This window comes from Syngnathus scovelli, chromosome 8 (assembly GCF_024217435.2).
Source record: "Syngnathus scovelli strain Florida chromosome 8, RoL_Ssco_1.2, whole genome shotgun sequence".
Taxonomy (NCBI): Eukaryota; Metazoa; Chordata; class Actinopteri; order Syngnathiformes; family Syngnathidae; genus Syngnathus; species Syngnathus scovelli.
Window position 1 is genome coordinate 18,433,413 of NC_090854.1, and position 25,185 is coordinate 18,458,597.

General features: G+C 52.9%; 2 protein-coding genes across 13 annotated transcripts in view; both read right to left on the reverse strand.

Moving 5' to 3' along the window:
• Window positions 1-18,712, reverse strand: part of tns1b (tensin 1b) — a 35,391-nt gene extending 16,679 nt beyond the window's left edge. For 4 of the 12 annotated variants that reach the window (XM_049728846.1, XM_049728848.1, XM_049728847.1 and 1 more), the window contains exons 1-4: window positions 14,785-14,997; window positions 10,869-10,983; window positions 8,397-8,434; window positions 2,684-2,722 (exon numbers count right to left, since the gene is read on the reverse strand). In XM_049728846.1, coding sequence (XP_049584803.1) covers window positions 2,684-2,722; window positions 8,397-8,434; window positions 10,869-10,983; window positions 14,785-14,982 — 390 coding nt within the window. In that variant the 5' untranslated portion in view covers window positions 14,983-14,997. Of the gene's footprint in view, window positions 1-2,543; window positions 2,597-2,683; window positions 2,723-5,595; window positions 6,459-8,396; window positions 8,435-10,868; window positions 10,984-13,586; window positions 13,757-14,784; window positions 14,998-16,645; window positions 16,811-18,440 lie in introns of those variants that run through there. The other 8 variants (XM_049728850.2, XM_049728849.2, XM_049728860.2 and 5 more) reach the window with 6 other exon arrangements.
• Window positions 18,713-19,234: 522 nt separating this feature from the next.
• Window positions 19,235-24,919, reverse strand: esyt3 (extended synaptotagmin-like protein 3). The gene is made up of 23 exons (XM_049728869.2): window positions 24,464-24,919; window positions 23,921-23,962; window positions 23,698-23,832; window positions 23,543-23,619; window positions 23,388-23,457; window positions 23,185-23,274; window positions 23,065-23,120; window positions 22,855-22,975; window positions 22,616-22,792; window positions 22,466-22,548; window positions 22,354-22,402; window positions 22,174-22,263; window positions 22,021-22,083; window positions 21,875-21,931; window positions 21,395-21,466; window positions 21,168-21,254; window positions 20,953-21,102; window positions 20,519-20,811; window positions 20,235-20,333; window positions 20,028-20,159; window positions 19,839-19,944; window positions 19,719-19,768; window positions 19,235-19,573 (listed from the first exon to the last, which is right to left on the reverse strand). Exons 1-23 carry the CDS (start codon window positions 24,851-24,853, stop codon window positions 19,492-19,494), a joined length of 2,571 nt encoding a protein of 856 aa, XP_049584826.1. The 5' UTR covers window positions 24,854-24,919; the 3' UTR covers window positions 19,235-19,491.
• Between the last annotated feature and the right edge of the window lie 266 nt (window positions 24,920-25,185).

Genomic DNA, 25,185 nt, shown 5'->3' on the forward strand with positions numbered 1-25,185 from the left:
TCAAGGCCTTATACAGACATGAGGGCTGAGCGAGCGCAAGGAAGAAAAACACCACAAGGCATCTCCGGCATTCGCTGCCTCGCTACGGCGAGCTGAGCTGAGCTGAGCTGAGCTGAGCTGAGCTGAGCTGAGCGCACGCGCGCTCTCCGTTGGCTATTGCAGACCTGGACGCTCCATTAGGTACAAAAGTCAACGCCTTTCACTCACAACACTGAAAATGTTTGAGGTGCAGAAAGAGAGTCTATTTTTGAGTTAGCGGGCGGGAAGGTGAATGATGCTCAGCATTCCTCTTTGTGTAAGAAAAAATAAAATCAAATTACAGTGTGGCTGAGGAAGGCCACCCGAGTGTGTGTGTGTGTGTGTGTGTGTGTGTGCGCGCGCCTGCATGTGTGTGGTTGATGCTCCTTGAAATGAAGCAAAAAGGCAGCAGCATCAGACGGATGCGCTAAAATCAGCGAGTGGAATGGCTCCCGGCTGGCCGGCCAGTCGGCCGGCCGCAAGTTTGCCGCTGCCGCCGCCGCCGCAGGCATTTTGACACAAATAGAGCCATTGTGCATCAAGACAGAAAAACAACACGCTCTCCTCTCTCTCTCGCTCTCTCCAACCAACGTGTGCATTTCCGCCTTTGCAATTGCAGCCAGATGCTCGCCGTCTCGGTCTGCGTGTGTGACACGAGTGGGCGGGACTTGGGGGAAACAACCAACCGTATGTATAAGCCTGCGAGGACCGGACGCGACATGTGCAGCGCCAAATAATGATCCGATTTCTAAATGCTCGCTAACATCATCAATGTTGAGCCTTACGATACGCGGACACAACCAGCCAACAAAGGAGCCCACTTTCCGAGGCCAAAGATGCAAAACATTCGAGGAATCGGCTGATGGGATGAAGCCACAGCGGCGCCGTCTTTCAGAAAGAGCAACAACAAAACAACGTCACGTTTTTCTGTGACAAATAAAGGGCAGGTCACAATCACAAATAGGTGAATTCCCAAAATGGGAAATTGAAAAGCAAACTCAAAAACATAAAAGGAGATTCTTTTGCTTTTGGTCAGTCAATGTTTTCTATTATGAACCGGCCATTCAGCAGTTACGACGTCGTCAGCGTTGCCAGAGTGTGACCGAGTCCTCTTCGGGTCACGTTGGGAAAAGTCCAAGTAAAAGCGCTGACGTCCACAGACGACAAGGGCTCCAAAGGCAAAGTCAACATTCTACCAAAATGGATTCTTTTTTGCTAAGCTGTGATTATGGCCAAGAAATCCCCAAATGAAGACACAGCTGGGCCCGAAATGTAAACACAGCAAGTATGGCGAGTTGCAAGCAAATTGGTGGGCTTCCCATTCCCTTCAGGCCCTCCCGGGACCCCCCTTCCCTTCCCGGCCGGGACCCTCCCTCAAACGCAAGCGTCTTCTCTGTGGGAAACGCGTGAGCCCAAAATACCTTGGTGGTTTTGCTCCCAATAAACAAACTGCTCCTCTTATCTGACCAAATAGCCAAATAGAGGGGCCAAAGGAATTTCTATCTTCTTGTTTTTTCACTCCCGCAGGAAATGTGCATTTGTAAACACGGTCAAGTGGCAAACCGTCCTCCATCTTGGATGCCAGCTGACTTTTGTGCGAGAGGTGGGGCAGACCTCGGCCATCAAGTATTTGAGGATTCATCTGTCAATCCAATGACTTGAGAAATCCAATTTCCCCCAAATGTTTTGTGCACGTGAATGCAATCAAAGTGCGTTTCTTCCCAAAGGACTGCTCCGTGGACTGCTCCATCTCGTTTTCTGCATTAGAAAGCTCAACAAGTTACATTCAATTTTGGAGTTGGGTCTAATAGCTCGTTCTTGTGTCATTACATAAGCGCCATTTCATGAAACGTAAGACACGTTGGGAAGCATTTTCCCTGGGAGCAAAGGAAAGCGGTGGAGGGAGGGAGGAGGCGGGGTCGGAGGGGTCGTATGTTTGCTTAGGTTTGTCAAGCATCCAAAAGCGTTAAAATAGAAAACATGCAGAAAGAGGGTGAGCGAGCGGCCCGTAGCCGTGCCGCTGCCGCACGTAGCGCCCCGTGACCAAAAAAGGCAAGGAGGCAAGCGTGTTTTGACTTCTCTTCATACTCGCACTCCGTCCCGCTCGCACGGCTCCAGCAAAGGATGTCGTCAGCGCGCCAGCGCGCCAGCGAGCCAGCGGCGCATTCCCGCCTCCCCTCACAACCTTCGGCTTGATATTGATTTCCAGTTGCTTTAGCCTGGCAGAAGCTTCAACGTCTGCTTCTCGTGCAAACTTGAAAAGCGGCGACACTTTTTGTCCCCGCACAGCGAGATGAAAACGTTTTATTTTGGTCATTCGGTCCATGTGTCAAGTACGCATGTTCAAATCTGGTAGCAACCACACAAATGCTCCAGAAGAGCAGAGTGAATGGCGCCAAATGTCATGCAGCTCGCTCGCTCGCTCGCTCGGGAGGCGTGTTTCAAATTTGCCAGCGGGACGACAAAAAGACTCAGACAGCAAAATGACTGCCCTTCACGTGCATCTAACACCACGCAAACGTCACCTTGCTCAGGGCCGCCATTTTTAATCGCCTGCGTCCGAATACGGATTCGCCAACTAGAAAGTACGTGAATAGATATCAAATGTAATAAAACAGCGGGAACGACATTTAACAGTCATTCGTCCCCAAAGAAATACACTTACCAGCTCATAGTTGGTCGCCGGAACACAAGATGAAGACACCTGAAAACAAAAGGAGACTTTGATCAATAAAAATTCATTGATCTTTTATCAGTCAAGGAAGTGGAGCAGCTCAGCTTGAGGCCCAAATATCTCAACAACAACGAAAGCTAGCGGGGGCGGCTTTTTTTTCTTTTTCTAAGTGAGTGAATGATGAAAAAAACAATGTTTGAAAGTTGTCCTGACCACCGAGTGATTACAGGGCAGCGCTGGGAGCGCAGCCAATTGCTGTCTTTGCAACCCAAAGTGACTTTGGCTTCAGCACGTCACGCGCTTCAATCCTAACAATGACATCCAGTCGACAAAAGCCAGCCAGCCGTCAAACAACGAGCATCCACCAAGCGACTCTGGCGGACAGGAAGAGCGCGCCGATAATGGCCTCCGGTCGGTCGCTCGGCCGGCCGGCCGGCCGTGAGTGAGCATCAAGACAAATAGGGCGCCGCGACTCGTGTCTCCATCCTCAACATCCGCAAATCATTTTTCCCAGCGTAGGCAACAGTACAGAAGAAAAGCAGTTGCACTTTCCGTAGTCCAACTGGACGTCAAAGTGGGAGCCATGCTTTTTCTTTCCCTTTCCTAAATATGGGCAACAATATTGACCTCCGGCAGTCGCGGCCGTCCGACTCCTCCACTTGTCCGGCCTGCTCAGTGTTTTCACCTGACAGGCATCTGGCGGACCGCAAGACGCGGTGGATTCGAGCCACGTGCGGCCGAGGCCCTCTAGTGGCCTACTCGGGGGCCGGACCAAAAGTCAGCAAGACCAAGTCCACCGTTTGGGCCGGAAAGTAACTCCCGTATTTTGGGAGCCCCACTGTGGACAGACGGAGCTTTTTGTCGCCCGCGCCGTCCTACGTGGCATCAAAGTTGGATGCCAGTTTGAAAAGCGGAATGCGAGGGCGGGCGTCGGCAATTGCATTTCAACTTGGGGTCCAAACAATGCCCGACGTGCGTCGGCGACATGCATGGCTCGCCAAAAGCAACACAGAGTCTTTGTGCGCGCTTTGCGCTGCGTGGGAAGGAGGCCGGCCTGCCGGCCGGCCGGCCGGGCGGCCAGAGCGCGTGGCCATGCCATCGGGAGTACTCAAACGAACGCAATGTAATCAAGGCTCGCATTCCCGACGTGCTTGTGGAAACGACATTAGGCGAGGGCCCGTTTCCTGCCGACAGAGATCCCGGTGGCACGGCTTCGGTCGGCTTCGGTCGGGTGCAAACATACACCGTCAAAAGTCCGCTTGGCCAAAATGCCAACGAGCTGTCTGGCTAGCTAGCTGGCGAGCTGTCTGGCTGCGTCCGTCCTGCCGTCCGTCACGGCGCAGCGTGCCAGAAGGCAGGTCCGGCTGGGACGCTTATCAAAGAGAAAAGGAATCTCGGCAGGCATCTTCAGGCTTGATTTATCGCAGAGTCTTACATGCTTGAGAGTTACGCCATTTCTCCTTTCTCGCTGAAAACTTTGTGGAAAGCTCTCAAGCGGGCCGGACAGAGCGGCGCAAACGTGAGTCAAAGCACCTGGCTCACGCAGCGATTCCCGTCGGAACGCTGCTGATTTATCTTCCCGCAAAGAAGGACTTGAGACTTACAGGCATGACTGATTTGTTTGGGGCTGCCTCTTTGTCTTTTTGGGCGTAATCCCTCAAGATGGAAAAGTCTTGCTCATAAACGAGATCATTTGACTCGGGAGGGAATGGCGTCGTACAGTCAGTCAGGGTGTGACTCACACCGAGAGGAGAAGGCGCGACGAGGTGGCCAATCGCTTAAGTGGCGCTTTTTCACGGGACCCCAACCGGTGGCCGTCCGTGTCAAGCCACGCCAAGAAAGAGCTTTGCGCCACGAGCGGAGATTTCACCCATTCCAAGCCTCATCACAGAGTGAAGTAGGCCTTTAAACATCTTCCGTTTTGCATCTCCGAGCCAGTAAAAACATTTTTCCATGTGATGTCATCAGGCAGCTGCTGGCGAGCTCAAAGTAATGTGCAGATTGAGCGCGCCGGCAAAGAAGGACGTGGGAAACGTGAAAGACGTGAAAGCGGGGCTCTAGTGGCGTGTCATTAGCTGACCACTGGGCGGGGGGGGGCAAAGAGTCAAAGCAGCTCCAAGGGACATCCGTTCATTGGAAGGGCAACAAGCGAGATGGATTTCCATCCTGGAGTTTGGACAAGCTGAGACGAGCCAGCCAGCGAGCGACTCCTGTCACAGCCCGTTGCAATTGTGTACTTTGCCTTTGGATTGGGCCCTTTGCGATTGCCAGCTCTTGTCTGTTGGAGGCCTCCATGACTTTGAGTCAATCACGTCTGTCACTTGACTCAGGACGTGGCCTGATGCGAGGACTGCGCTCGTTTGAATTCGAGGCGGCAAAGGGAAGTCAATGGCAGCCGTTGCACAAGGCCGCTTACAACAACCGTTTGGAATGTCCTGACAAAGAAAGAAACAACAAACGGAGAGAAACAAAGGTACAAAGCTAGCTAGCCTAGCGCAGTGTGTTGCAAACACATCAGAGAGCCCAAGAATTCCAGGAGGAAGTTTTGATGAAGCAAATTGCTGAGGCCATGCAGCCCATCACGCTCTCGTTGAGCGAGCCACACAAATGGCCTGCCTGCCTGCCTGCCTGCCTGCTCGGAGATGCCACCAATGCTGCGGGCAAGCGAGCGAGCAAGAAGACCACACACGCACGTGCCCTGAAGATGCCACGCAGGATTGACAGCAAATGTAAACGAGATTTGCCGCCCGCGCAAATACGCGCACACGTCGTGGCCACGTGACAGCAAATCCAACCAAACTGATGATTGATGAAGGCTAGAAAAACGACCCACGACAAGCCAAGCTTTTTCCAACCAGGCAATTTGGACTTCTCGAAATTCCTTGCCACTTGGGTGGACTTACCTGAAACAATGCGGTGGCCATCCTCTCCTGACTGGTTTTTTTTTTTTCTTTTTAGTGCTGCATGGTCTTGCTCCAGTTAGGCTGAATCCGCTCAGGGTTACCTTGGTGCAGCGCAGAGTCGCTGGGGAGAGTGAGTGAGTGTGTGTGCGTGTGTGCGTGTGTGCGCGCGTTTGTTAGAAGAGAAAGCGAGCGTCGATGTGCGTGTATGTTGAAGCTCCGGGCTGGTAGGTCTGGCTCTCGTCTGGCTTCTCGTTCCTCGCGTGGCTCTCACTCCTCCACCTCCTCCTTCCCATTGGAAAAGGAGCAGAAAAATGTCCGAGCGGTCTCGCTGAGAGCGCAAGAAGAAGTGCAGCCGGAGGCAAACGCTAACATCCCGCCACTGGAAACATCGCAGTGCAGCACACCGCAAGCGACAAGAGAAGAAGTCAAATCTGGCGCACAGCTCGCTTGCAGCTCGCTTACAGCTTGCTTCGGGGTTTTTTTGGGTTTTTTCCTCCCCTTCAGTGTGTTTGCTGCCTGCCTGGGCTTTTCTCCTCCCCTCTTGTTCAAGGCGTACAAGTCATGAGAAAAAGAGCGAGAGCAAGAGCGAGAGCGCGAGAGAGCGAGAGAGCGAGAGAGAGAGAGAGAAAGAGAGTGGGGGAAAAAATAGACTCAAAGTGAATTTCCCATGGTTGGACTTGGACTTGGGAAAGAGGGAGGGGAAAAAAGTCCCATTCCTCATTCTGTCCATCTTATCAAGGTCTCAAGTTACAGGTTAAATATAAGCCCTCCTTTCCTCCCTCAAAAGTCACTTGGGAGGAAAAAAAAATCCTGTCCTGACTTTCTCTTTCGACACGCGTGCACGCACACAACGTGGCCCAAAGAAGAAGAAGAGCGGGCAACATCTTGCGCGCATGCATGACGTCCATCATTTAAAGTCAGCCCTTGCTCGACGAGGGCCAGGAAAGAATCGAGGGGCAAAGGGGGGGGGAGGGGGGGGGGGTTGCTTTTATGGCCCCAAAACACCATGCTTGCTAATGTGAGATAAGCCTTTCGCTCAAGAGGGAGATGGAGGCAAAGTCAGACCACACTTTGATGATGATGCAGATCACCCTCCACGATTTCCTGTTGCAAAAGGGCTGGCATACGAAAAGGAGGGACAGGGTGAGGTCCACTTTGACATGTCGGACTCAGGCAAGAGCAGAAGCAGCTGACAGATCCGCCCCGCCCCGCCCCACCCCACCCCACCCCGCCCCCTCCTCAAGAGCGATGTGCAACATTTGGCCAACACCCAGACGCTGCGGGCCAGATGTGACGCTGACGTTTGTCCGGGACTTTGAAATGGACAAAATGAACTTTGCAATGACTTTGTTGCACTCGTACCTCACACGGCGTTCTATTGCTTTGATTGCCGTTTTCAAGTCAAGTTCAAAAGTATAACATAGCTCTGAGCTGAATCAAGACACACTGCCTTTCTTTTTTTTGGTTCACACCGTTGCTCCGGTGTGGCCAAAAGGGAGCAATAAGTTGCGAGAGCGTCTGCGACTCCCAATGACACCATCGCGTTAGCGCCCGGGCGTTCCTGTTTGTTTTCTCCGGCGTATCCATGCGGCCCATGTGCAAGGGGCCTTTTTCAAAAGGACAGAGGCCACGTGAGCTTTACGCGGCCAGAAGGAGGCGTTAGCAAATATGAAGAAAGATGAGCATCATCCCTGAGGCTGGCGGGGGCCCGGTTTGTTTTGGACATGTTATTGAGTTAAGGAGGACCAAATGTTGCGTGTTCACCTCCGTGTGAAATTTTGCCGACATGCCAAACGTGTTTTTCACATTCCCTTGCAAGCAAGCGCATGGCTGCTACAAACATTTTCACAAGTGAGTGCCACGCATCCATTGCGCGCCAGCCCCGCCCAAAAACTGGGATGCATTTCTTGGAAAGAAGAAGAAACGGGCGAGCGATCCGATTAGCCATGAGCGCCATGACGGCGAAGAATGCCCGACCGACCCGATAGCCATCGGGAGGAAGGCCATCAAAGTCCCGCCCTTGCTCGTCATCTCGGCCTGGCTGGCAAATTGTTTCCTGGCCGGCCCGTGACGCCATCCTCGGAAATGTTTGCAAAAGGAAATGCCACTGCCGTTCGGGGCGATGGAATGCTTGACAAAGCCGGACCAACGTTCCAAAAAGAACAACAGCCCATCGTGGCAGTTTAGCGCCGCTTCAAATGGCTTCTCATTTGCGCTCAAAATGGCACACAAACAAGACAACGTTTTCTTTCCGCAGATGAGCTGGAAACGTGTCGCAATATTTGTGTAGTGGAAAGTCATTCCAATGAGGAAATAGCCGTCGTCACGGAAACGACTTCCCACTGCTGACGGTGTGTTTCGAAAAGCCAAACAAAGCCGCGGTAGCCGGCCGGCTAGCAAGTGCACGCTTGCTAACTTGTGCATCAAATGTATGTCCAGACAGATAAATGTCAGACTTGTTGGAGAATTTGGATCCCCAAAAAATTCAAATTGCCCTTTCCTGCCTGCTCTCTCACACCAATCATATTTAGCACAGACTGTGTGGCATTTCCTGCCAGTAAGAGTGAGTGAGCTGGGCTCCAGAGAATATTTCAATGGAAAGCTACAAGCGGGCGTTGCGCAACCTTCGGACGCTCCGGCAGGGATCGAGCGCGCCGGCAGGTGTTTGGGTTCCTGACTTGAGAACAATTTCCAAGTCACGGCTCGCTTGGAAATTCTTCAAACGTCCAACAAGACATGTGACGAGACGGCACCGGTCGCGTTTTGATGCATTTGCGAGCGAGCGAGCGCGTGCTTCTTACCTTGGCTTCACATTGCTTGTGGCAAGGAGTTCGGCACACTAGGGGAGAGAAAAGACCACAAAAAGAGAATGGATTATTGCCACAGTTGCATAGCACAATGAAAAAAATAATAATTCATATTTATTCAAACTGTCAGCGGGACCGGACCGTTTCCATGACAGGAAAAAAAAATCTGTGGCCCCACCTTGTGCCTCCAATCTTTTCTAGTCATGTGGCTTGAGGGGCTTTGTGAAACCATGTTGGAATATCCAGCAGCAAAAAGTCAATTTGAACATCTTTAACAGGAAGTGTCTTTGCAGCATGTTGCATTGACATCCCGTTTTTTATTATTGCTTCAAAAAGTTCAAACAGGCGCGGAAGTCTGAAGCAACACATACAAGTCATAAAAGCAAAGTGGATCAAACTGTGCTTTAATTGTTCATTTTGGGAATATTCTGACCAAAGACATCTGGGAAGGCTTACATTAACATCTCCTCTAAACCAAGCTTCATTGAAAATGGGTCAATTTGACCCACAGCATAACAGGAGGGTAAACGAAATCCAATGACATCATCAGACATTTGGTTCCTATTTGGGCCCTCCAGAGACGCGCGCGAGTGGGGGGGGGGGGGGGGGGCATTCTGACTTGTTAATTACAGGCCATCAAAAATGGGCAGCGCCGTGAAATCCGAGCAAAAAACAGCTAGCATCAGATTGCGCAAGGGGCCCAGCCCGCATCCACAATCAGCAAATGGTCATTTTTCCAAATATAATCAAATCCGTTGACAGAAGGCGTGGAAAGCAACAGAAGACGAGTCAAGCCAAGCGCGTCCGACACCAGCGCCTGGCCTGGCCTGGCCTGGCCTGGCCCCGCCCCTGACTTTGCTGCTTGGCACGGAGAGTGAGAGGAAGGAAAAGATGACGTAGGCTCGAGCCGTTTCCTTCCGCAGGCCCTTCAGTACCGAACGAGCGCATAGTCCCCGACCGCTCCCCGTACTTACCAGGCCGGACACAATGGCCCGCCCGGGTTTAGACCGTCGTGAGACAGGTTAGTTTTACCCTACTGATAATGTGTGGCTGCCCCGCCCCGCCCCGCCCCACCGACGTCCTTTGCCTCAGCTGCGCCGCCACGTGAGCGGCCACGCACGTGCACAGGTTGCGGCGACTGGGCCGCACCGTCTCGCAACCTTAACCCGAGACACTTGGGATATGAGCCATCATTGTTTCCTGTTCAGCCATCTTCATTTGGCTCCATTTAGTCAGACTATCGATGATCTTGTCTCAAATGCCATGTTGAGAAAACAATTTGAGCGAGAATGTAAACATGGTAAGAGTGGCGGGCCCGTGAGCGTTTTTGCTAATCTGACGCAGCAGTCCAGACAAATACATTCATGACATCATTGCAATTCTATCTTTGTCAAGTCAAAGAGTCCGCCAACGCTTTTGCATCGGATCTCTTTATCAACACGCAACGCAAACGCAGGCCAAAGGGTGCAAATGGTTGCAATGACGCCCTATGTCCAGGAGATGGCATGCTGACGCTTGTGCTCCTGACTACGAGAGGAGGGGAAGGCAAGCCCGGCCGGCCGGGCGCCACCGCCACGTTCTTGTGCCTGTTTTGCTGCTGCTTCAAATGAGCTCGGCTCCTCAGCAAGCACCATTCCCATCACGTCATCATTATTGGGTTGCAGCAGCCTAAAAAACGGGCCGGATAGAACTCTGGTAGGCTTCAGGCTCCACCAATTGGGCACAAAAATATACTGACAATTTGGTCAAACGCGGGCCTTGATATTGTTCTGCTGCACGGATGGCTATGACGAATGATGACCAATCTTGAGCAACATGTTCCTATTACTGACAAATGTCCTTATTGTCTGCCCCCCCCCCACACACACACACACACACACAAAAGAAATATTTTGGAAAGTTTGGAACCGTGCGAGCGTGGGACATGCATACAGAGCAGCTGGATGAGCTCAACAGTTACACACACACACACGCACTCCTGTCGCCGCCGCCGCCCCTCTGTCAATAAAAATCAAAGTGGCTTCCTGGCCCAAAATAGCCGGTTGCAGAGCTGCTTGTTTTGGAAGAGCACCGCTGACCTGCGTCAACACGCCTATTGTGAGAGTAACCCACACGCGGTATCCTGGCAACCGCCGGCCGGCCGGCCGGCCAGACGGAAGGACGGACGGGAGGAAGTCCAAACGCTTGCGTCATGCTTGGGGAGACCATGTGACTGCACAGTGTTAGTAAACAAGAGCAGCAGAGGGGAGCTGCCAAACACATTTCGATCCATCTAGAATCTGCTGCTCAACAAATTAAGTGCATTCATCCCAATACGAAAAATAAAGTGCAAGCATCAAATGCGTGTTCCCAATTTTCCCGGCAAACCAAACAAGGGCACCTTCCCGCTGGGCCACCAGCAAAGTTATCGGGCCCAAAACAGACATTTCCGCTACGAGGCTAACGCTAGCGGGTTGGAGTACAGACCTCTGCAGATGAGTCCGTCGTGGACGATGATGTGTTTGCAAACGCCGCAGGTCTTGGGCTTCTTGAAAGTCTTCTGGCGGAAGGTGTGGGAATGCACCGCTTCCAATTCCTCAGGCTGCAAAAGAAAAACATCAGGTGTCGGTGCTGAAACGTGTTTTGCTTTTAGCGCGTGTGGTTTTGGGCAGACAAATGGAATGATGCGAGCGGCGCCAGCCGGCGTGCCGGCTCGCTCGAGAGGCGCATGGCGGGAACCATCCGGCCAAGCCTTCGTAGCGGCCGGCCATCGCGACTTAACGTGATTAGCTTAATCGAGTTTGGCTGAAATGGCAGCCGCGCGTCAGCTGGGTTCTCTACAGAGCGCTGGAGGAGGTGCATGTTTGGGGGGGGGGGCAAGCACTGGCCCTATTTCCACATTGTCATGCTCCGGAATGCGGAGGCCATACGTCCTGGTGCAATCCGGTCGCAGGCAGACATTGAAGCGTCGGCCACCTCTCCTTTTGTGGGCCCCTAATTGTTTCCGAGCATTAGCGATGCAGCTGGCGCAGTTTGTTTATTGTTTTGGGGTTGGTTAGCCAGCCAGCCAGCCAGCCAGCGGCTTGTGGGGGTGACGCGGGCAGGCGGGCAGATGAGAACCCCGAGGCTCGGCTGTACGGGGTGCACGCGTAGGCTCCGCCCTTCCCAGCTCCTGGGAACAGACGGCCTCACCCCGGCGACGCATGCATAATCTGACGCCCTCTCGGCATTCATTAGCACGCACACATGGGAACAGTTGCGCATGCATCCACACAAACATGGTGTCGGACTTTTGTACAGGCTGTCAAAGTGCGCCCCCCTCCAATTCCAAAAATGTTAAGCAGAGTAATGGTTGGTCACGTTTCTTCAACAAGATCAAGGACTCCATGTTGGACTTTGACTGCACGCACGCATTCCAGCGGCATAAGGTAACCCGCACAAGCCTTCCTCGCCTTGCTCTCAAATCACTCCAAAAGTGTGACTCATCCAGATGCAAGAGCATACACACATGTGCGGCCATGACGCCGTAACTCGCTCATGCGTTACTTTTGGATCCTGTCCGAAGCTGTTTGAAAAAAAAAAAAAACACGGCAACGTCATTAACCACTTCCTGCAATGGCATTTGTGAAAAGCAAAAAGCAGTATGTTGACGCAAAAAATATATATTTTGATCAGAACTGACACAAGAGAACGGAATGAAAAGAATTTGAGCGTATGTGCACTTAAGTGGACATAAGTGAAGTCAAGCAGCCTTGGATCAGGCAGCGGAAAAATTGGAAAATTGCGCAAATGCCAAGAGAGGCCGCCGCCGCCGCCGCCGCCGCCGCCGCCGCCGCCGCCGCCGCCGGGAGCTTTAAGGCCAATGTGCCCACTCGAGCGTGCCCCAAGTTGGGGGTCTTGAGGCCAGCCAAAGGCCTGGGAGGGGCCTTCCACAAAGCCCGGCACCTCTCATAAATCAACCCAGCGCTGGTTGAACTTCCCTTTTTTCTTGTTTGTGATTTTTCATGCAAGTCATCCAAAGCAAACACGTTGAGGAAAAGGGGCCGACGGGCGGGGGCGCCGGGCGCCGGGCTTTTCCCACCTCTGACAATGTCAACGTTGTGACTTTGCAGTAGGATCTCCGAGAGACCAATTTTTAGGCTCCTTGGAGGGAGCCTGGGGTTTGTCCTCGCCCGATGGAGCGTCAATTAACGGCGACCCGCATTGGGCCCGGCCGGGAGCGAGCGAGCTGGCTGCCTTTGTTCTACGCTGCTGTGGTGCGCTCAATCAGTGAAACAAAGCTATACCGCTGCTTGAGCGCTTTGAGGATATTTTACAACCCCCACACCCCCTCTGAAAGAATGGTAATTAACTGATGACGAGCTTATCCGGTCTGCTCGTCAAGTCCCGAAGGACCGGCGCCAGCGGGATCAGCTCCTTCTTTACTTTGAGATGGAGAAATGAAAAGCGCCCGAGGTGTTTGGAAGGCCAGCCTCTCGTGTCAAAATCAGCCGACTTCAGCAATCGAGCAAAAGTGCCACAACTTCCTCAGTGGGTCAATCGGACCCGATCTTGACACAGCGGAGGTGCAAGGGACTAATGCGGCAGGTCAAACGGAGGACATTTTTGCTCAAGCCATTTTCAGGCAAACACACAGGAAAGCTCAAGACCCGGAAGGAGCCGGCCGGCGCTGCACAAACAAGAGCTCGGCGAGCACACGGCGGATTCAATTAAACCAGAGCGAGAGCAGCAACAACAACAACAACAAAAAGGCTGCGTGCATGCGTGCGTGCGTGCGTGCGTGCGTGCGTGCGTGCGTGCGTGCGTGCGTGCGTGCGTGCGTGCGTGCGTGCGTGCGTGCGTGCGTGCCCACCACCTAAAAGCCAGCAGAAATGCACACTCATTGGATCCAGCCGGAGACAATGCGCCTCCTGTCTCAATGCGCTGTCCTCCAAGAAGTCCCTAAAGTGTCACAGCGGACCCCCCTCCTCCAGGGGCTCAACCTCCAGCCAACCCCCGACAAGCAGACCACCCAACAGATCCTTTGGCTTGCTTGCATCTGGATCCAGACCAAAGGTCTGCAACCAAATCACTCCCGAGAGCTTTGCCATCGATTCCTCCTTGTTCATTGCCAGAAAGTCGCCCGTGTCATCAAGACAGTCGTCTGGTCTGGAGCGCGCACGCCAGACGAGAAAGAGCGAGGCGCCACGCACGACATCATCTCACCCAGAACATGCAGGACAGGCAGACCCAGGTACGAGCGGGGGCGGCCAAAACGCTCGGCAAGCCGAAGGAGACGGACGGCATGGTGGGGGAGGGGGAGGGCTCGCTTAGAGGGCTTCCGGGCGTCCCGTCCCGGCTCGCCGATCCATTGCCACGCACCAGGCGGACGCTTGGGAACGTCAGGATCCTTCGACTCGCCCCCCTTGCCTCCCTCCCCCCAATGTCAAAGTGGCTCTGTCCTCTAATTGGATCCCGACTGCCTCTCCTCTTTCTCGTCACTCCGTGGCTCCTCCCTTCTGCCAAGGCAAAGTTTGACAAAGCTTTTTGGAAACAAGGGGAACCAACGGGCTGGGGAGGGGAGGGGAGGGGAGGGGGTCAGCCAGCTCCGACCTCTCCACATGGAGCCAAGGGGGTGGGGTGCTCTTATTCTCCATCTCTCCTGCCTGCCCCTCCTCTTTCTACTCCCCCCCCCCCTTCTCGGCCGCACTTATTTTAATTTCATTCCTTTCTTGATTCCCTTCGCCCCCTCTACCTCCCCCATCGTTGCCAGCACAGACACGAGATTGCGTCCAGAGAGTGCGAGAAGGGCTTTGGTCAGCTCCGGGTGCTGACCAAAACCCAGATTCCTACCCCATGGAGTTCCAAGTCATGCCTATGTAGCACGTGCACACAAAAAGTAGACGCACATTTCTGGGCTCTCGAAGCATCTTTCCTAATAATCACCCGCTCAGCTTCTTGACATCTTTCTCACACGCCGCATAAATAGACAAACCTCCGCCGAGGTGCTGAAAGACACACACACACCGCGCAGCAAGCCGAGAGGATTAATCTCCTGGTATTTCCCGCAGACCACCCGGAGAGAAGCAAAGTCTCCAAGGGAGACGGCCAGCATTTAAGCCCGACCGACTGCCAGAAAATGCAATTGACTAAGTACGAAAACTGAGCCGATATTCTCAAAAAAAAAAAAAAAAAACATTCCAAACAATGTTTTCCATTCGTTCCCAGACATATTTGATTGTTTGTCTATAACAGAGCGCACTGGTCCAATATCAGAGATACGACAGTGGACAACGTGAGGCCGGCGACCCCAAGCGGACAAACATAAGATGAAGCTGCTCTCTGAATGCACCGATTGTTTTCTCACCGCGCATCATGACTTTTGATTGTGGCTCGCAGGCAAACGAGGAGAGCCGAGCGATACCTGGCGTTGGCCTTTGCCGCCTTTCCAAAAAGGGAAGATGCAGCAGAGGAACAATCTGGCCCAGCTGAAGATTGCGGCCAGACAGCGCTGGAGTCTGCCCATCCTCTCGGGACGGCCGTGGGAGCGCAGATCTTCCTCGCCGTATGCGCCTCTTGCCGCTCCCTCAAAAGCAGCCAGCTGAGAAATCACACAGACCATCCGGGCCGGGCCGGGCCTGCCCTGGCCTGGCCTGGCCTGGCTTGGCGGGCGCTCCGGCCAATCACAGACGTGGCGGACGCATGTGCCTAGGTCGACTCCTGACCAGTGAGTGGCCTTGCATACGTCCGTCAATCCATCTGTCCATCCATCCGTCCTCCTTGCAGCATAAGAAGAAGGCAAAGGAGGAGAAGAGAGTCGTACATATCAAGTGGGAGGCGGCGGGACCGCTCGTCTTCTGAGGGAGGAACTTAAAGTGATGAAAAAGGGAGGGAGGGAGGGAGGGAGGGAGGGAGGGAGGGAGGGAGGGAGGGAGGGAGGGAGGGAGGGAGGGAGGCTTTTCAGGCTAATGACTCCAGTTGACACAAGACAGATGTGTCCTCCTCCTCCACACCAAGATCAACTCGGAGGACCCAATGACGTTATGGCAATTCGCCTCATTGAATGACGGGCGACCAGAACTGGGCTGCAGGTTCCCCGCCACCCTGAAGAAAGACGCCAATTACGAAGCAGATGTGCTAAGCGCGAGTAATGGCGGGCTAGCAGTCTGTCATTGACGCTCCCGAAGCAGAGCGTCCATCCGTCCATCCGGGCCCGACCTCCTTGCTCCTAGGAGAGCGAGCAGTCAACAGGCTACTTGGCTCTTCCAATCGGTCCGGGTCAAGCGTTCCGGCCGGCCGGCCGGTCGGTCGGATGCGGTGGTGCTGCTTCCGTCTTGCGCAAGTGGCTCGCATTGTGCTGAGCTTGCACTTTCGATCCCCTCAGTGACAAGCAGACCAAGCAGATTCTTTTCTGCAAGGCCTTGCGGCCCGGCCCGGCCCGGCCCGCCTTTCAATGTTGCTCATCCAAAAGGTTGGCCGCAAGAGAGCGTTTTTAATCATATTAGCGGCTGGCCGGCCGGCCGGCCAGCCGTCCTCTTCCATCCCAGCCAAGTGCCTATGATTAATGTTTCAATTGTCTCCCGCTCCTCCCCCACGATTGATCCACTGCAGCCATCTTTTTTTTTTTCAAGAGCTTGGCCAACGCAAGTACGTGGCAGAAAGCCATCAGGGATTAAATCAAAGCTCATTTCATTAGCAGTGCGAAGAAGCACCAAGGTTCTACCTCGAGTCAGCAAATGGGAGCGAGACTCTTTTCGAGTCCATCACTTTTGCCGGAGAAAAAAAATCAAATCTAATTGGTGGCCCACACAGCGTCACATGAAAACGAGGAAAGGACACTTAGCCCAAGCTGCCAGCAAGCTGTGCTAAATTAGCAGTCTGCCATTTGTATTTGTTTCGCTGTGCTTTTTGTCTTGGCTCGAACGAGGTCAACAACCTAATTGCATATTTACGTTCTTCTTTGTTTGTCTCTACATATTACACTGCCGCCCAGTGGCCAAGTTGCACACACCAGAAAGAGCCGCAATGAATTGATCACGATGCACAGACAGTCACCAGCGTTCTAGTCAACAATGTTATGACGACGTGAGCTTCTTACGCTCGACCGCTACGTTGCTAAAAGAAGCCGCCATGTTGCTTTTTTGTCCTCCTCTCCCACCCACCCCAGAGGTAGAAACAAGGCATTTTGAGCCAGCGACTTGAACAAAGTGAAAGGGAGCTCCTTTCGAGGAAAAGCCAAAGCAAAACGCCTCAGGCAGCCACCCAAAGGCGTCAACGGCACTCACCAACAAGAACGACATTGCCGCCAAGACAGCGCTCTCCTTCTCCTTAGACACATCCAAAGCAAAGCGCTCTGTCACTCTTGAAGCTTTCCCACTTGGATGTTCTTCTCGCTGAGGCTTCCAGTGACAAAAGCCAGCCCTGTCGGCTGGCCCTCATCCTGACATACTTCCTGAGCAGCATTGTTAGCCAGAGCAGAGGAAACACACACACACATACACATCATGGAAAGCTTACGAACACAACATGGAAAGCAAAATCTTTTTTTCTTGCGCTGCTTTGGCCAAGGTCAGTGTTGAAGCGAACAACAGGCTTTATTTTCCCTCGGTCAAATTTGAAAATACTAGTCGGTGCCTAATGGCAACATTTGTTTTGCAGAGGCTAACCTGAAAGCGCATTCCAGTGGCAATACCTACTAATCTATCCTTAAAAAAAAAAAAAAAAAAAGTCAGCCCAAAGTGTCAACGATGTGCCTCAGCTTGTCACGAAAAGATGTGTGGGGGCAAAGAAAAAAAGCGGGCTCTTTCTTCCCGTGTGCATTCAAAGTAAATGCAGCATGCCGATGGGGGGGGGGGGTCGGGACATGATGGGGCGACCCAGCTCCCCCGGCCCAACTTGATAATCCATCCGCAGATCCGTGTTTACTTTTTTGCATTTGAAAGCAACCAACAGATCAATCTGACATGCTAGAACTAAAGACGAGCCTGTTTCAAAAAACAATGTCCCGCCACTGAGAATGAGCAGAGGTTGCGTTTGCTAGAGCAGCGCACGCCTCTCTCCCGGGTCGCAGGCGGGCCGGACGCCGCAAAGACCCCGGCGAGACAGAGAGGCTCTTGTTCTGGCCCGCTGGCAGGTAGGAGTCAAGCGATAGGCCGTCCTCGCGCACTCAGCACAGAGGACGCACTGTCTGCCGCTGACGATCACTGGAATGCTCCAAAAAAATCACCTTTCACCACATCCCTTTCAAACACACCCAAGCCCAAAAGTAGATCCCACTCATTCCCACAAAGGCATCCATCCAACGTTGGGTTTTTTTAGAATCTGCGTCAATCTAATCGATTATCACCTTATAAAAACAAAAACAAGTTTTGAACCATTCAATTGTATTTGTGTTGCTCCTCTTTGGCCACCAGAGGGCAGTGTAATACACACAAACTAATAGGAACCCCTCAGTTACTTAGCATATATCGATAGATATATTAATTCTTCATATACGCAAGTGAGGTGCAGGTTTTGTTTTTATCTACGTGAGGTCGCCATGGTCTCATGCGTGCGCGTGAGCCTTGAAAAGTGCAGTCAGGGAGCCAAATGAAGTGTGAGCCACTGCACTGCGTGTGGGGGGTGACGACGTCAGTTGAGGTCACGGGCAGACCGTCGAAGAACGTGCTTGTCTGCACTCCATTTTCGAACCATTTGTGCAATAAAGGCACCCCCCTTTTCCTGACCACCTGTCATGGCTTACAATGCAGTCTCACTCATTCAGTGGTTCCTTTACTGTCAGCCAGTTGTTTTGCAAGAAACACATGGCGACAGTCCGCGCAGAAAATAATCACTGCAATTTGATTTCTGAAATCCTGGATGCAGTCAACCCAAAAAAAAAAGCCTGACCACTGGGACAGCTGTTAGTGTAAACAGTCCCTGAAAACATTTGCAAAATATTTTTTAAGACGATTGAATAAATAACCCCCTCGAATTGAATTTTCAAAAATGCTGACAGTAATCAGTTTTGCCATGACCACAGTTGATTTCGACTGATAAGAAAGTTTTAAGATGAGCAGCTGAAGGTTTTGAATGGCTCACCCCGAGAAGGCTGCCGTCTTTCCTCTTCTTTTTCGTCTTGTCCTCATCATCGTCATGCAGCTCACCAGGCATGGGGAGGAAGTCTTCTTCTTCACAGCACATGTAGCTCACCGTGCATCCCATCCGAGCAGAAAGGCCGCCGATCCCATTGGCGGACTCTCGGGATTCTTCCCAAGCGGCTGAAGACCACAATTTAGTGGATGCAATGCTTGCATAAGAAAACTTTGCATGCCCAGTCGGGAGCCTGCGCTCCCACTCTATGTGTGTGAGTGAGTGCGTGTGTGTCTGTTTGTCCCTCTCTCTGGAGTTGTTGCTGCCCTCTGCTGGTGTCTTTCCGAGCCCGTGTTGGGGCGTTCTTTGCAACGTTTACAAAGACTACAACTTTACGTGAATTAACCACTACTCCACGGAATTTCTATTTTATACAGTATATTTTATTTTACACAGTGATTGGCGTGAACCGACTTTGCCTTGACGTGCGAGCTCAAAGGTGGCATCAGAACACTCCACGGTGACGGCACTCGCCGACAAACGGCACTTGACCAAATTTTCTCTCTTCGCGCTGTAAATAACACTCCCATTTTTAGTTTACCTTCCAAGCTAACATTTGTACGTTGTTCTTCGAGTCCTTTAGCATAATGCTAACACGCAGCGATAGCAATTAGCGTCAGAAGCGGTAGTCTGCTTCTTCTTCTCCGTCTTCGCTTGTTTCTGCGCAATTCGCATGTTCTCTACTGACCTCTGGTGGCCAAGGTGGGCACAACACATTGGATCGCGCTTATGCGGAAACCAGATTGCATTATCACTCTATGCTTTTATTAAGTGAAATAATATGAAATCGGTGCTGTTTTTCGTAATTAAAAAACAAAAACAAATCAAAACTGTTTTGTTTTTTTTACCATCCCTTAACATATGACAAAAACACCATAAAAAATGACATCACAATGCAGAACAGCTTGTAAATCAAACCTTACAAAAATGAGAGTAGTGCAGAAAAATATTTCTCAGATATGTAACATCAACCCAGTTAGTCTACAGTAACATCTTCAAATCACTTAGAAAATGAGCTCGATCCGGAAGCATCGTTTGTGCTGTTGCTTCGACTCTTCGGGCCTTGTAACGAGAGCTTGTACCTTACATGAAAAAGAAAGAAATATTCACAAAGAATCCTTGACAGAAAACGTCTTGTTTGCTCTACAGTAATGGTGAGGAGAAAAATATCTGACACCGCAGTTCAATTCCTAAGAAAAGACTTTGAAGAAGGAAGGCATCACATACCAGTCTTTGACACCCTTGACAAGATCCAGCTGGGCAAGATTGATCAGCGCCTGCACACAGGAAATGAAGGTCAAGCTCAATTGTGAAAGGCCACGCGGACGCTCGCCTCGGCCGACCTACCATCCCAATGTCCTTCCTTTCCCGCATGTGGAACATCTTGTTGTTTTTCACCGCCACATCCAAGGTGCGCGTGAGGGCCTCTTCCAGGCTCACATCAAACTCAAATCTGGAAGACGTGCGGCAACGGCGGCAGCGTCAGAGAAAAGGTTGCGTCGGCCGGTCCATACTAAGCAAAGCGAGAGCGGCTACTTCTCATCAAAGACGGGATTGACGGTCCTCTTCTTGACGTGGGTCCGCTTGCGGTGCCTCCAGGTCTGGTCCGGGAGCAGGTACAGCCGCACGTAAGAGTCCGTTCCGTTTTCGCTGCAGGGGAAGATGTCTCTGCGGACGGCCGTCGGACGGCGAGTGAGAGAGAGAGAGAGCGCCACCGCAGACTGGATGGGAGGGGGGCAATACCTGCAGCCGTTGACCATGATGACCAGTTTTTTCCTCAAGGTGGCGTAGCGCACGGTCAGGCTGATCTCTCCCAAGGAGCCGCGATGTTTGCGGAGGACCCTGCGGAAAACCACCAAGTGTCAAGATAAGCGTTCACGTGACATGCTCTGTCTGCTTGATTCTAGATAGGGCTCCGTCCGTCCATAAGACCTGCTGTAGGTTTCTCACTTCTTTGATTTGGCCGAATGAAAGTGAGCCCAAGGAGCCGCCAAGTGTTGCGCAAACTTTGACCCAGACAAACTCACTCGGGATAGGAGGCTCCGTCCGCCAGATCGAAGCGCGACGCCGCCAGAGCGTTCTCGGACAAGAGGCTGTGCGAGTCGTAACGCCGCGTGCTCAGGGTGGCCGGGGACGGCCTCAAGGCCTCCGAAGCCAGATAGGAGGCCCGCCGGTGGGTGGAGTAGTCCTCCGGGGGGAAGGCGGCCGACGAGGCCTGACTGGCGAGACTGGTGCTGGTAGAAAGCGCGCTGAGGGAGGACGCGCCGGCGTTGCTCGCCGCCATTTGTGGTTTGGGTTCTGGCTGCTCCACCTTAAGAACCTGTCGGAGTAAAGAAAGGACTCGTGAAGATCAGCGGAGGGGAATTTGTTGTCAAAGGGGACGGACGGGCAGAAAATAGACTTTGCAAAAATGTCCATGGGTCAATGTGAGCCGCTGTTCCTTTTGGCCGTCTCGACCCACCCTGAGCGTGGCCTTGAGTTTGATCTGGCTGTTGGCACCGGACTGCTCCAGCTGGAAGCGCTGGTCCAGCATCATGCTGGAGATGTTGACAAAGCGGGCGAGGGGCAGGCGGAGAATGCCCAGTTGCGTCTTCTTCTCGTGCTCTTTCACCTGCCAGCACAAATCAGCAAGGGACACGCTCATCGGGCCAGAGAGGGCTCGTAACGTCGACCGACCTGAACAATGAGCTGCTGCGTTCTGACGTCGTGGACAAAGAAAGTGAAGCCCTCCTCCCATACGGGGTTTTTATTGGAAAACACAACCTGCGAACAGAGATGGACAAGCGCTAGTTGTAATAAGTCGGTTAGTAATATTAGCTTGGCATGTGCATGCCATCTGAGTCAAACTATTCTTGCTCCTATTTTCAAAATAAAACAAGAATATTGTACGGCATACGCCATACCTTGCTTTTCTGAACGTTGTCATCGATGGAAATTTCCGTAAAGGAGCTCGGACCTGCAGACTTCCTTGTGAGCTGGAAATGAAGCCAGTCCGTCAGGAAATATGGGGGGGTGGGGGGGGGGGGGGGAAGCACTTTTTTTTCAAACGACTGGCAAGTCCAAATTTCCACTCGTGTGCTTTTAAGTGTACTTTCAGTAAACATCCAGCAGGTGGCAGTAGAAAGCAAGAGCCCACTGAGGCGCTGGCATTCAGCAGACAACAATATTGGGTACTCATAAATACGAAAACCCCAATGACCAGGATGTCTTATGAAGAAAGTTCATCCCCAAACAAATTAAACGTAAGGCAAAAGTTAAAAAAAAAAAAAAAAAAAAAAAAGAGTGATAAGGGAGCGGGAAGCACGCCAACGAAAATATGACAGCCGAAAGACAGGAAATACCGGCTGGCGCACGCACCAAACAGAAACAAAAACGTCACTTACCCGACCTTCTCGCCCATGCTTCTTTTTTTGGTGCTGCTCGATCTCACTGCGGTCTTTCTGCAGACATGCATTTGAAGGCATCCTCGTTGACCCGAGAAGCATCATGAAGGCAAATTGGATCAAGCGTTGCCGCCAAGGTGACTTACGGGAAGGTCGGAGGCGTTGTCCAGATACACGGCCAGCATGGCACAGGCGTAGCCTTCGGAAGACTGCGGGAGGAGGAAAATGGATTCGTCTCTCCACATGCGCAGGCGTCAAAGCCATTCCATTTTTTGGATTGATTGTGGCCCGCTTCGTACCTCCTTCATCAGAGTGGTGTCACTTTGGAGTGAAAGCCAACAAAGCTTCAGATGAACTTCTCCACTCGGGACCCCGTCCAGAGGAAACCACTGGCAGAGAAACATCAAGTTGGGGGGGCGGGGCGGGGCTGGGCGGGGCGGGGTGACTCCACTTCATTCAAATGACAAGTGCGGCCTCACCTGATCCATTTCTTTCTCCTTCTTCACTTCTCCCAGATCCAGGCGATACCTGAAAGGACAAACTCGTAGTCACGCCTGGAGACCATTCACCTGTGCGTATGATTCTTCTGACCTTCCGATGAAGTCGTCTTTGTCTCTATCTTCATCAAAAATGTCCACTTCCAGCTCTTGTCCCGGTGCCTCGTGGACCACAAACTGCAAAAGCAGACACGTGGTATTGCTCAATGGGGACGACGGTCGCTCTGCTGGGAAGCTCTCCTACCTCGTAGACCTCCGCCCATCTGGGGTGCAGATTCTCCTTGACGGTCTTGCTCTTAACCTTGCGGTCGCCGACACGGAGGACGGCGTACGGGTCCGACTTGCCCTTGACCATGCCCAGCATATACGTGTCCTTGGCCACCAGGTCCCTGGCCTCCAGCAAGTGGACTCTCACCACACCCTGAAGAGCAAAGGGGCTGGCTAGCATTTGCGCACCAAGCGACCGGGACCTTTGTGACGTACGCGAGGCAGCGGGAAGCGCATCTGGTCCACTTTGACTTGGTCAATGAGCGGAAAGCACATGCGGTTGGGCAGCACCATGAGGGAGGCGATGATGTCCATGATGGTCCCCTCGGACAAGGAGCTGCACGTCAGAGAGACCGCGCGGGCGAGACTGACTGGGCCGAAAGGGCGAAAGGGACCGGCGCCCCATCGGCCCAGCGGAGGCGGTACCTGAAGGCGGGGCTGTCCAAAATGTTGGTCATGCCCGTCCAGTTGATTTCCAGGGTCTGAAAGAGAAGAGGCCACGTGATAATGGTCCGGCTGGACGGACGGACGGACGAGCCCACTCACCGGCCGTTGGATGAAAAAGAAGGTGACTCCTCCCACGAGCGGTGCTTGTTCGATGAGCGGCTCCAGAATCACCCTGATCATCCCCCGCAGCTGAAAGATTGAGATTGAGGCTTGCGGCAAATTGGCCCAGCTTTGGCCTTTCCGTGCTCGCTGTCGGCGTTTTGGCCCCCACGGAGGGGCAACGGGCCGGCCAGACGGCTCACTTTGAGTCCTTTGACGCCCGCCGTGATGGCCGACTTGAGCTCGGCGTCGATGTCCACGTCGCCTTCGTAACTAGGAAAGCAAAGGCGTCAGAAAGGAGGGGGCGTCGCCGCTGCCACCGCCGCCGCCGCGGGACGACTGTACCAGCCGCACCCACTTGATAGTCATGTCCAGAACCACCTCCCGGTGATCCACCTCGTCCGTGTACGCTTTGATTCCAACGATGCGGAGCGGCTGCCATCCAGAAAGGCACAGATCAACTTCAGAGGCTATGTGGGCACGCGCCGCGGTCAACCTCGAGGACCCACTCACAATGTGTCCAAAGTGGATCTTGGTGAAGGTGAAGGTCTTGAGCTCAGAGCTGGACTGCTGGATGGCCGCCTGGATGTTTTCCCGCAGGAGCTTCTCCATGAACATCCCGAAGAAAGGCCAAGCCTGCTCCACCACCTTCCAAAAAACAGCGCTCGCTTACGTTGCTGCCCAAGATAGCTCGGCGTGCGTGCGAGCGAGCGAGCGAGCGCTTTTAAAGTCGTACCTTGTTAACCCACTCCACTTTCTCCACGTCGGTGAATTGGATCTTTGGGGGAGGAAGAGGAAAAAAAACAACAGCAACGTCAGTTAATCAAGTTTTTGACTGATGTAGGCATCTTGAATAATCTTCCTTGTTTTTTTCCCCCAATGAATGAATTCTGAATCCTAACTGTTAATCACTTTAAAACACTACAAGCACATTCAAGCACTTTGTGGGTGTGGTGCAAAGTTTCGGAGGATCAACCCAAGTCAGGTATGTCATGCAAATAAATCCATTGCTAGCACAGCAGCGTCCGATTTCACTTCCCAAAGGATGGAATTGAACAACTACCGGCTCTTTCGATTGACAGACAGAAAACAGAAATAGGCCTTGCAGAAAGTGGAAGCACTTTTTTTTCTTTGCTGGCTGGCCTGGGCTGGGCTGGGCTGGGCTGGGACGGGACGGGAACGGCGCACCTCGAATATTATTTGTGCGCTTCGGACCGCGGTTTGCACATTCTCCTCATTTTAGGGGAATCGAGTGCTGTTCTTGTTGCGACGTACGTACCCACGATGCCATCTGCAGGGAGTTCTTCAGCTCCGTGCTCACCACCTGCGTCTCGTTGTCCACAAAGTCGATGGCGCCCCCGATGCGAGATGCCTTCCACTGGCGGTTCTTCTTCCACCAGGTGACCATGAGCATGCACAGCAGCAGCCAGCTGACGCTCAGGCCCAGGTAGCCCGTCAGGTAGACCGGGTACAAGAGCACCGCGCCGCGGAGGAAGTACATGAAGAATTCGGTCAGGATGCGGTTGACGCCGGACGAGGTGAGTTTCTCCGAGCTAGCGTCGACTTCCTCGAGGCTCGGGGGAGCCATCGGGTGCAGCGCGCCGAGCTCCGAGCTCCCGGGAGGCCACGAAGCTCCGCTGTCGGGCGTCGGAACCGAAGAGGACGCCATGGGCGCAGCGGGGAAGTTTAGCGAGACGTTTCCGCACTCGGGAGCCGCAACAAGTGGGCGGAGGCACACCTGAGCCCGTTTGGGTGGGGCCGTGAAAACAAATGGAAGTGTTTTCCATTTGTTTTCACCTGGACACGCTGCCCTGCCCTGCCCTGCCCTGCCCTCCCCTGCGTGGCTTCAATCCACGTCACATGCCTCGTGTTGCTCGCGTGTTGTTTTCACTCCCTTTTTAGTGTATTGATTTCTGCCATCGTTATTATGGAAGGAAGGAAGGACACGCCCCGCTGAAATGATTGGCTGTTGCATCCAGGTAGGACGCGCCCTCCAGCATC

Excerpts from the sequence above, each read along its gene's own strand:
- esyt3 (XM_049728869.2), bottom strand. The coding sequence starts at position 24,853 with ATGGCGTCCTCTTCGGTTCCGACGCCCGACAGCGGAGCTTCGTGGCCT. Across the intron at positions 22,084-22,173 it reads ACACCACTCTGATGAAGGAG|TCTTCCGAAGGCTACGCCTG; the intron begins GTACGAAGCGGG and ends CTCCTCCCGCAG. Across the intron at positions 21,103-21,167 it reads CGCAGCAGCTCATTGTTCAG|GTGAAAGAGCACGAGAAGAA; the intron begins GTCGGTCGACGT and ends TTGTGCTGGCAG.